General features: G+C 35.6%; 1 protein-coding gene across 1 annotated transcript; it reads left to right on the top strand.

Moving 5' to 3' along the window:
• Positions 1 to 1,766: 1,766 nt before the first annotated feature.
• LOC131777777 (endoplasmic reticulum-Golgi intermediate compartment protein 2) lies at positions 1,767 to 10,540 on the top strand. The gene is made up of 15 exons (XM_059094119.2): positions 1,767 to 2,016; positions 2,988 to 3,096; positions 3,559 to 3,605; positions 4,192 to 4,262; positions 4,638 to 4,678; positions 5,020 to 5,115; positions 5,505 to 5,606; positions 6,354 to 6,409; positions 7,211 to 7,309; positions 7,716 to 7,744; positions 7,919 to 7,990; positions 8,129 to 8,171; positions 8,661 to 8,780; positions 9,234 to 9,307; positions 9,838 to 10,540. The coding sequence occupies exons 1-15, from the start codon at positions 1,899 to 1,901 to the stop codon at positions 10,021 to 10,023; spliced, it is 1,263 nt and encodes a 420-aa protein (XP_058950102.2). The 5' UTR covers positions 1,767 to 1,898; the 3' UTR covers positions 10,024 to 10,540.
• Positions 10,541 to 11,570: the final 1,030 nt, after the last annotated feature.

Here is an 11,570-nt window from a genome sequence, read left to right as displayed (position 1 = left end):
TTTTAGGGGTCAATTTCTGAAGACCGGCCTTCCACTTATCTTACAAAGTGAGATGCCCGTTTAAACGTATGAATTAATTAACTGATTTTAAAGTTCGTACTATTGGCAAGTCACCAAGTTTCTTTTAGAGAATTCACGAGAACAGCAAACCCTCTTTTTCAGTAGATCAATACAACCGTCATCTCTACGCTGCTGTGTTGTCCTTGGGGCTACTGAGCGATCCTTCCCCAACCTTTTTCAACTGAGCGTCGAAATTAGTCCGAGATTGCATTTGTTTTGCTTTACTTCGGTCTGTGTCGGTCTAGAATGATTCGCCTCATCTTCTCAACCGATCAGACACAAAACTAAAATAAATTACCTACCACAGGACGAAATTGCAAGAATCCGTAAACGGAAACGTGGCAGAAACATGTTAAACCGTTCTGGAAACACAACGGATAACCTGTGTTTCCGTTACCGGTTTCGTGACGTTTTCTCGGGTTTCCGTTGCTGCGTATACAACGGAACCGGACCACTTTTTGTGCATGTTAAACATAACGGAAACATGGAGTTGCATGTTTCCGCCACGTTTCAGAAATACGGAAACATGTGATTTCGTCCTGTATACTCAGCTGTCAAGTAGTTTTATGTTCAAACTATGGCTCCTTGGGACTATTACCTTGGATCTGGCCGTTAATATTTCTTTAATTTGGTTCTACAGTGCTTAATCGAACTTCACTTTGCAAAATATTGACCCCAGATTCTGACCTCATCGGCAGGTTTTGTCAGGTTCTGTCCTTTTCTCTACATCTGGGCAGCTCGGAAAGCTGCAAAACACTAGAACAAAAATTTATCTCCCAAATCGGCACCCTTAATCCTCACGGTATCAACGAGCGCTTTTCACTCAACTAATTTATTCTTGTTTTCTCGTCTCCATATTCCCACCAATAGCGTAGCTCCATTTTCTGCATATAAACCCACACACAACCCACAATTCCTCCAATCGCTCTAACGAAAGGCTAACGCTCGAAACTTCAGCCTTTAAACTCTTTACGGTGGTCAATTTAAGTTTTTTAAGAGCTCCTCGCTACTAAGAACACCGACTGAACTAGTAGTTGAAAATAGGACCTGAAAAAAATTCAGGCCCGTACGGGATTTTGAACCCATGACCTCCGCGACACCGGTGCAGCGCTCTACCAATTGAGCTCACAAGCCAACTGGGAGCTGGGTCCAAATAAACCATCCAAGTGATGAATAATGATTTTAGATATGTGAAATTCACATATTTGCACTGCGGTGAAGAGACGAATTTAAGAGCTCCTCGCAGCTAAGAACACTACTGAACTAGTGCGGGCCTGAATTTTTTTTCAGGTCCTATTCTACTTAACCGCACTCCAAATATGTGAATTTCACATATCTAAAATCATTATTCATCACTTGGATGGTTTATTTGGACCCAACATATTGACCAGAGCGCTGCACCGGTATTGCAGAGGTCATGGGTTCAAATCCCGTAGGGGCCTGAATTTTTTTCAGGTCATATTTTCAACTACTAGTTCAGTAGTGTTCTTACCTGCGAGGAGCTCTTAAATTCGTCTCTTCACCGCAGTGCAAATATGTGAATTTCATATATCTAAAATCATTATTAAGTTTTTTAACTTAGCTGTTAACACTAAACTATCTGTTCCATATCCTCTATCTGGTAGTCCGCAGGTCACGGATTGTAATTTTCCTTAGCTTTGCATCATGGATCCCCCTTAACTGAGCATGCTCACACGTGGATTGACATGGCGTCTTCTGGAGAGGAATATTGTTATTGTGGCTCACAATTGGTCCTCCAATTTTAAGGTTTACCGAAGGACAGTAAAAGTGATACCAGCAATTATCAACATAATCTTATAAACAATTTTTTTTGCAAAATGCGTCGGGCAGGCGCGGCTAGAAATCGAAAACAAACTTTGAAAGTTTTAAAGGAACTCGATGCTTTCCCAAAAGTTCCTGAAAATTATCAAGAAACATCCGCTAGTGGTGGTTCAGGTGAGTAAATTTTAAGGTATTTTATAATATATCAGTATCATTTAATACTGATAATCACTTGAAGCAATATACGAGAATGCCGTCATGGAATGACATATATTTTGTTTGGCCTGCGGCTTAATAATCGTACGTGGCTCTTAGTAATTTTTGTGTACACAATTCTGGCCTACTGCACGATTACGGTTGTCTTGGCAGCAATAAAAATTTAGTACTCTTGTTCAACTTCCTGTGCACTTTTGTCGCTGTATTCGGTGTTGCTTTAATTTAAAGTCGTGTTGTTTAATATGAGGAAGTATTGAAGTGATAATCTGATGTCTAAAAAGAGGAAGTATTTGTTGTAGTATTAATTTTGTATGAAAAGGAAACCTATGCCTAAAGAAAGGCTACAAAGTGCTTCAAATTCTTATCATCTTTCTTCCTCAAGGCATAAGTTCAATATTTTATTGAGCAGAATATATGGGGGATGATAAAAAATAAATAGATAAATAACAATAACAATGAGAGATGAATAAAAAGGGGGATTGTCGTTGTAAATTATTATGGAGAGGTGTTAAGTTATTGCATGTCCATTTAGATGCTCAACCAGGACATACTTAATGTTTGCAAATCATGAATTGTGTGTTAAGTAAATTTGACAAGTATTATCTCAACTCCTACCTGAGATTTTGGTAATAATGAAAAGATCTTCACATAATGGGAAATCTTCAACTGTATATATCCTGTTACCAGACAAACTTCTTACCTCAATGACTGTGCAAAAGTTCCAAATGTTTATTGACAAAATGTGGTGGTGATATCTTGTGTAAGAAATGGGAGAAATTCTGATATTTAATGAATAACCAGACAAAATTTCTTTTTACATTCTTGTTCTGCCTTGCATTTCACTGTAAGATTATATTTCCATGTAATTCTCTCCTAGTCATTTCCAGATCTTTAAAATAACACTTTTTCTCTTTTATGTTTTGCTGCAGTGTCCATCATTATTTTCTTATTTATTGGAATTCTTGTGACATCCGAGTTCTGGTATTACAGAGGAGTTGAAACCAAATACGATTATGAAGTTGACACAGATACTGACAGGTAGGCCTTCTATAAAGCATCTATTACCATTATTATTCCCCTATGAAGCCATTTTGTCATATCAAGGTATTGGAACATGCAGAATATGCCACAGTATTACCACATACACTATAGAACAGAGTAAAACACAGACAGAAAGTGGAGCAACAAAATGATCCTATGGAAAGACCCAAAATGTTTTGATTTTTTCCTCTTTTTAGATTTGACTTTTTTAAAGCTAGAAGCCTTTAAGTGCAACAGATTTTTTGGGTGGACATAAAGAAAATGTTAATAATTTCATTTTGTTCTTTCATACATGTCTTGTGCAATTGATAAGAAGCTCAGATAAGGTAACAGGAATTTTTCAAAAACTACAGAAACTAGAAAATTTGATTAAGCTAGTTAGGAATCATTTTGGCCTCAAATTGATCTCAAATTAACCCTACATTTACTACAATATTAATTATCTTTTTTTATCAACAGTAAACTTCAAATAAATGTTGATATGACGGTAGCAATGCAATGTGATGGTAAGTAGTTGATTCACAAGCTGTGTGAGAATAACTTAGTCTGAGCGTTTTGAGTCTTTTCAGACCCTATGAGTGAACAACAAGTAATTTCTCCTGACATTATCAGTATATTGTAAAGTACAAAGGTAATGGGATGGAAGGGTGAGAGAGACCAACAAACTTGTCAAGATTGTTTTATTTAACACCAGATTCTTCTAGGAAAGTAGTAAGAAATAAATGGAAGATAATGGTGAGAATTTATGTTAAGATCTTGGGAGAAATAGAGTTATCCCTTTTAAGCCAAAGAGAGACCAGCTTCTAATTTCTCCGCACATCAATATTGCTGAGTCAATCTTTGAGATTATAAGAGTAAAGGAAATGATTGGCAACCTAAGTAAAGAGGCTTTGATTGTTAGATCAATTCTCTTTTTCAGTAGGGAAATAAAAATGTAGAGAGGAGTGTAGAGAATATGGACACTAATGTCAGGGTGTTGGTCAAGTCATTAGATATAATCACATTGTGGATATCATTATGAAAGTTCACTTCATTTATCCTCTTCGATAGTTGAACAATAGTGTAATATCTTTCTCATTGGTTGTTTTTCAGATATTGGAGCAGATGTATTGGATTTATCTGGCTCCTCATTAGAATTAGGAGACAAACTTGCTTTAGAACCTGTGAGTTTTATTACTGCTATTCTTTTGAAATGTATTGGCTTTACCTGTATCATTCCAAATTGTGACTTGTTACTTGTGTAAGTCACTATGGTATCATACGCATGAATTTGCTCAATGTACAAGTTTAATACTTGTGGGAGAGCTGTGGCCCAATTTTCAGGAGGCTTGGATCTTCATCAGTAGGCATGGATCTTTGTCAGTAGGCTTGGATCTGAGTTTAGACATCAAGGGTGGAGACTTAGCTGCATCTCTGAGTTGTCTTTGAGCAAAATAATTCACTCTCTCTGTGACTCACTCCACCCATGAGTACAAATAGATTCTGGTGCACCACTGGATGTACATGATATATAATAAATGTTATTTCTTATTTTACAGACGTACTTTGAGTTAACTGAGGATCAAATGAGTTGGTTGAGGTAACTTTGTTATGTAGATTGATTTGATTGTTTTGTCAGATTGTTAGTGAAGATTGATTTGGCAATAAATTGCTTAATTGGCTGATATCTGACTTTTTTGTGTGTGTGGAGATTTGAACTTCAGTTGTGATGCAGCTTGAGGGTAAACTTTTGAAATGGTTAAAAATTTATCAAACCAGTTTATTTTGAATTTATTTTTCCTTTTCATATTTCTGTTATAGATCTGCTAAAAGAAAATCAATAATCAATGAGTTCCTTTTTTTTTAACCAAATAAAAATTTAATCATGGTTTAGAATACTTAGCAGCAATTTTAAAATTGCTTTTTTGTGAATTATTTCAGAATGTTTAGACATATGCATGCATTTGTGGAGGGCTATAGAGCGCTGAAGGTCCTTGAGGAGTTTAACAATAATGGACCCACCTACATGCCAAGAAGGTTTGAAAGTGGAAACTTTACTTTTTCTGCTATTGTCACTTTTTCTGCTATTGTCACTTTTTAACTTGGCCATTGTGTAGAAATGTAGTTCTTCATTGATTAGAAGTAGTGAAAATAACATTAGTAATGATGTACCCCCCATGGTTGACCATGCTCTTAATAGGACGCAACACTTGTTATAATCTTCAAATTAAAACTGTGAAATCCCTCAGAGTGAAATTAATATCATTTGATAATGAAAGTAAATGCAGATGAATGTGTCAAAAATTCAGGCAATTATTAAGGCAGTTTAATAAATTTTACTCACCACATTAGCAAACTTTCAACTAAGCTATTCAATGGAACTTTCTTTGGTCACTCAGATTTCTTTTTAATTCTTCACCTTACAGAAAAGATGGAGAAAAACAAGACAAACCTTATGATGCTTGTCGAGTCCATGGCTCCTTTGAGGTTAACAAAGTGGCTGGAAATTTTCACATTACAGCTGGCAAGTAAGCACAGCTTTAATTATCCTCTCATTTCAATTGCATTTACATCACTGTGCTAATTTATTAGTATCGATTATGCTGTAATTATTTGTTACAGCATTGATCACTAGTAATTTACCTCCCCTCCCCCTCCCCTTTGTGAGGCATAAGTCTTCTCTGGAGAGAGGACTGTTGGAGTCTATTTCTTTAGCTTAAACAAATAACTTCCTCTTGTGATACATGTATCAATCCCATGATACATTTACAAAGTGAATAGACAAAGGTATCAGCTTAAGTTGATTCCGTGATTACTGGAAAAGTTCCCATCAAGATGTTGGTATATATCTGGAGTTTGATCAATTTTTATGTGACTTGAATCCCATCACGGGAGTTATGGAGATCAGGGTTGTCACTAAGTACTGCTGAAGGCAAAATTTGCTAGCTGAAAAAGAGGTGATTGCTGACTGGACTTTTCGCCTACAGGATCTTGGCAAAGAGTAATCTTGCCATGTCACCCCACTATCTCCTGCATTAGCTGTCATGTTAAAGTAAGAAGCATTGGGAACCAAATTTTGTTACCAGGTCTCTCTTTGAGTGGGTTCAGTTCTATTCTTAACTGGCCGACTATTTCAATCCTTAGTTACAACCCAGAAGATACTCCATAGTTCTTCTTTCAATAAATCAGAGCATTTCAAACAGAATTTAATCCTTCATGTATTAAAACTAAAACCTAACCTCTTGTAAAGCGTGTTAATCTTTAAATTTTTTAAGGTCCATTTATCACCCTAGAGGACATGCCCATCTGAGTGCTTTTGTGCCATCTGATTGTAAGTATTTTCTTCAAAGAATATGTGTTTTCTGACTTGTGATGAGGCTCTGTCTCAAGTGTTGTGGTCCCCTTCAGTACTTGACATGACAACGTCCTTGTTGACCACATTTAAAGAATGGAAAGCAAAATTGGACTCATAAGGATAAAATTGAATCTTTTGTATGTGAATATGGGTGACTTGTCATGGATTATGACTGCAAAAATAAGTTTCTTTAAATTTCTGTAATGCCTAGTCATGCTGAAATGCATACCATGAGACTTTCCTGAACATTTTATTAAGTCACATAGTTATGATGTAATACTGCTAATTAAAAATAGCTGCACTTTGTAAATGTATACAAGGACTCAGTCATGTAGTACTAGAAGTTGTTGTTGTTGGGAGTGAACAACTGTTTGTAGAAATAAACCAAGGAAGAGCAACAGTAACTGTAGAAGATTGTTCATATTGAGAGATTTTGAGACAACCGTGATATTGTGTCATTGGTGAGCTAAGATATGGACTGTAGTGGGCTTAAGTAAGTTTTTTAAGGATAATTACTGTACTGCATTCCGGAGTCACTCCCTGTTAAGAATATTACATGTTGTTTAATAAAGTAGTTGGGTTTGTTAGAGAATAGTGTTCTTTCTGTTGGCTGAACAAACATGAGATCTGGATGGCTGCATGTGGATAACACTGCACACTCGGTGGATAAAATTAAGTGCATGGTTGTTCAGCAGGTGTCAGATTCTATAAATTTCTACCCTTCATGCTGTAAGAGGTGCCTTTGTAACACTGTGATCTTGTTTAATTTCCTTGCAGCATTTAATTATTCTCACAGGATTGATGCTCTCTCCTTTGGTCCCTGGGCACCTGGTCATATAAACCCACTTGATGGAGATCTTGTGACAACAGACAAAAGTATTTGAAACTTTTTGTCTTATTCATTAATAAATAGATAGTACTGTAAGTTAATACATTTGCTTAAGATAAGAAATCAACAGAAAAACAGAAATATGAGCTATGAATCCAGATGTATTCATGTGGGTTCAGTTATTTGTCATGCAGTGTGATAAATTAAATGCATGTTTCTTTGGCTTGCCAATGATTGATACATACAATGGATGGGATCAACAACATTATTAAATGCTGTTTTTGGTTTTCAATAAAGCTTGCCCTTCCCTCTAAAAAATTTTAAGATTTTATACCAGTTTTCCACCTTAAAAATTTGGATAACTTAGAGGGCTTCCCCAGTATGATATACTAGGCTTCCCTGAGTTATGATATTTATGTTCTGAGTAAGCCTATTTTTTCTCTTTACATTCAGAACTGCAGATGTACCAATATTACATTAAGGTGAGTTTTATAAAGTTTTATTTTTACAAGGTTTATTTCTGTGACAAAGATACCCAGGCATAAGATTTATGAGTGTGCTTGTACAGAACAGTGCTACTGTTGTCAATAGGTTCAAAAGTGCAGGAATGGAATGCATTTATTTGTGTTAAATTAAGTTCTAAACTGATTCCATAGATTGTACCAACCACAATCAAATCACTGAATGGTCAAGTTACAAAGACAAACCAATACTCAGTAACACAAAGGGTAAGTGACTTCTGTGCAGATATTATTCTGAATCAATTTCACTTCAATTTTGCTACAAAAAGGTGACTGCTAAATTTCCCATTGTGGCACACTTGCAAGGCACATTGAAGTAATTGATGCATGTATCTAAAATTTCAGATCCGAGAAATAAATCATGAGGCGGGAAGCCATGGAATTTCTGGTATGAAGTTTTTTTTTTTCAAAATTATGTACATTGAGAAAGGTAGTGGGTCAATAAAGCCAAAACTCTGAAGTAAGTTTCTCCCGTGAGAGCAGTCACCCCTTATTAAGCATTCACATATCAAATTCCTAGGATCTGTTTCCCATATTTACTTCAGATTTAACCTCTGATAAAAAGCTAAATAGCCCTTTGGGGTTTTCAAATACCTATAGTATTTAAAATCACCTTTGCTGAACAGTCATCTTGTAAAATTACATTGAAGAAAAATGATCTGCTTTCAGTTGGTAATAAATTGTTCATTCCTCTGTTCTTACATCAGTTCTCATCGGCAAAATGGTTTGCATCACCAAACTGGGCAACCCAGATGACTGTTAACTATTCATAAGTTTAGATATGATTTTGAGATGACAAACCTTATTCTATTGTTATCATTTATAATGTCAGAGAGGAGCTAGCTTTGTTGCAATAGTCAGTGCTTTGTTTTTCAAGGAATCTTCTTTAAATACGACATGTCATCCATAATGGTACGAGTTGAAAGTCGTCACAGATCATTCTGGGGTTTCTTGGTACGTCTTTGTGGAATTGTTGGAGGCATATTTGCCACTTCAGGTAGGGTCTTCCACTCTGATGTTTTTATTAACAGACCTCCTTTTTTTTTACTTCTGTAAGAAACATGTCATTATAAATCATTAAGTGATCTGAAAGTTTCACACATTCTTGTGGGAATTTTTTTGAGCTATTATGCCAAACCACTTTCCATTGCAATATGCAATAGTAACAAGAACATCTTGAAACAGATAGCTTACAATCATGTAATTATTTTATCAACAAAACAATGATCAGTAGTGTTGTTTTATGCCTTGTATTCAAAATGAAATGTTACAAACTCTTTAATGATAAGTTGTTGTTTGAGTAATTTGTAAATCATGGAAAACTAAATTTACAATTCAAACACTTTGTTCTACTGAAGTCATCAAGTCTAGCTAAAATTTGCCTTGTATCTGTTCTGATTTAGGTCTTCCTCCCAAGCCTATAAACTAATGACTTTATTCTTTGTTCCAGGCATGATGCACTCACTCATTGGTTTCTTGTTTGATGTAATAACTTGCCAGTTTCAGAAGAAAAAAGAGGAAAAGGTAAGTTTTTAGAATATTTTCACATTTACATCAGCATTGTATTAATGACCTTTATGGTTTTGATAATTTTATATTCAAGTTTCTTTTTTAACTATGGTGTATGGGCAAAGTGTAATTTGAAATCTAAAGCTCTTTGGAATAATTTTTTGGTGTTAATTTTCACAGTTATGTACAGTATAGGTTAAGCTTATCTTCAAAATGCAACTCCAAGCCCCAGTTGTTAGAAGGTTTAATAATGCTATTCACTGGATAGATCTCTTACTGGTGGATATTGCAGTAATACTGCTGGATAGCAATTTATCCACTGGATATGGTTATCGGCCATCTGAACAACTGGTCCTAGATGGGTTTTTTTTTTTCTTCCTAACACACCTGATTAATGAATCATACTTTTTGGCCCCAACCGCTTACTGGAAAAACGTTTTGAAAAATGGAACAGGGCATTCATATTAAGTGTGATATTTACTGTCCAGTGATGATAGTTTAATTATTGACTGCATTTATGTCAGTGTTGTTATCATTTGTTTCAGTCCCTCACAATGTCACAGATCCCCTCAGAAACATCTGTAGTCCAGCCAAATGGCTTATCACCTGAACAACCATCACAGAGCCAAGAGCCTGTTGTCAGCTTTTCCCATGAAGGAGTAGATCCAAGTGTTAATGTTGTTCCACCAGCAAATGAGGCGTTAACAAACCAATCACCAGTGATAACATGATACAAGTGGACTCAATTGAAAAATTTACTGACTTTAAGATTCTTATCCTCCTTCATTTTAATGAAAACTTGGGAAATTCCTGAAGTCATTCCCTATAACAAAGATTTATTGTGACTGTCACAGATCTTTTTAGAAAATTAACTCCCATCATCATAAACACATTGTTGCACACCCCAAGCCCTCTCGTGCATTGACTTGTACTGAAATACCACTGCTTTATTATCCAACTTAAAGTCTGAAAAAAGAATGTAAATATACTAGCTAGCCAGAACATTTCTTCAGTTTTTAATTACTTTTGAAGCCTTTGGAAAGAAAATTAAATATAAACTAAAATCTGCGTTACAGGGGGGAATCCCAATGAGTCACTAACATTGTACCAAAAAAGGTGCTATGATGTTTTTGTGTTTTGATAAACTGAATGAGAACTTATTTGTTTTATTTCCAATCCTATGAGGTGCATGTAACAATTCTTCATCAACAATGAATTGCTTATTTAGATTAAAATCCCACAAAGGTACTGAGGAGGCTCAATGCTATTGTTATGAAACCAGCCATTCTACCTTTGCAGGGGGAGTTCCCCCTCAGAGGCATCATCACTTTTAAAGAGAAAACCCAAATGAATGTTGAAACAAGGACATCTTGAATCCTGTTTGAGTAATTTTTTTTCATAAATATATAGAAAACAACCTATGTTGGTGTATAGAGTGGTATGCTTACACCAATCAGATTGCTCGCACTAATCAGATCACCGCATTAGGGTATGTATCTCGCACCAATCAGATTGCTGCATTAGGGTATGTATCTCACACCAATCATATCATAGCATTTGAATATCATGCAGTGTATCTTCTCTTGAGACCACAATATATCTTTGGTTAGGGTCTATTCAAGGGACAACAAAGTTTCAGTTTGCTTTTCTTCGTAAAATTACGCGGAATTAAATATTTGAGGTAACTAACTGTAGACGAATAATTTTGATTTTCTCTCTGTTGGAGGAACGGCAGCAAGCATAGTCTCTTTCGCAACCGGTATTTGGTCTTGTCACTCAACGCACTCTCTTTCAAACGGGAGATAGAGGGTGTAGTGTGACGAACCCAACCGACGGCTGGGAAGGAGACAGCAGTAAGCGTGGCTCATAGAGACAGTAGGTCATATAATATCTGTGTGAGTTCATATAAATTAGTTTTTTTCTGTCTTTCTGTGATATTTTCGTTTTTTTGAAAGTTGTGCTCTTTTCAGTGACAGAAATGAAAACATTTAGTACACAAACTGTCCCATCTTAACCCACCCAGTTGAAAAAGAACTCTTGCATGCTAAGCATGCTTATATTTTTCAAAGCCAGACAAAATTGTTTCCTTGTCAGAAATATTTAGCATTCAAATAACATGTATTTAATTAACCAAAACTTAACTTAAAGCCATTTTTGAGGTTTTTTTTTTTATTAAAAAACAATTGCGTTTTAATTCCTTGCAAACAACCTGCATTTTATCACGTATTTCATGCACAGAAGGCAATGTCCACATAAGCAACAACCAATCAAGGGGTCC

The sequence above is a fragment of the Pocillopora verrucosa genome, chromosome 8 (genome assembly GCF_036669915.1).
Source record: "Pocillopora verrucosa isolate sample1 chromosome 8, ASM3666991v2, whole genome shotgun sequence".
Taxonomy (NCBI): Eukaryota; Metazoa; Cnidaria; class Anthozoa; order Scleractinia; family Pocilloporidae; genus Pocillopora; species Pocillopora verrucosa.
This window is presented reverse-complemented; position numbering and strand designations above follow the sequence as displayed.

What these genes read in the sequence shown, in the direction of transcription:
- LOC131777777 (XM_059094119.2), top strand. Translation starts at nt 1,899, where the DNA reads ATGCGTCGGGCAGGCGCGGCTAGAAATCGAAAACAAACTTTGAAAGTT. An exon ending in GGTAGCAATGCAATGTGATG is followed by an intron (nt 3,606 to 4,191) that starts GTAAGTAGTTGA and finishes GTTGTTTTTCAG; the next exon opens with ATATTGGAGCAGATGTATTG. An exon ending in TGTACCAATATTACATTAAG is followed by an intron (nt 7,745 to 7,918) that starts GTGAGTTTTATA and finishes CTGATTCCATAG; the next exon opens with ATTGTACCAACCACAATCAA.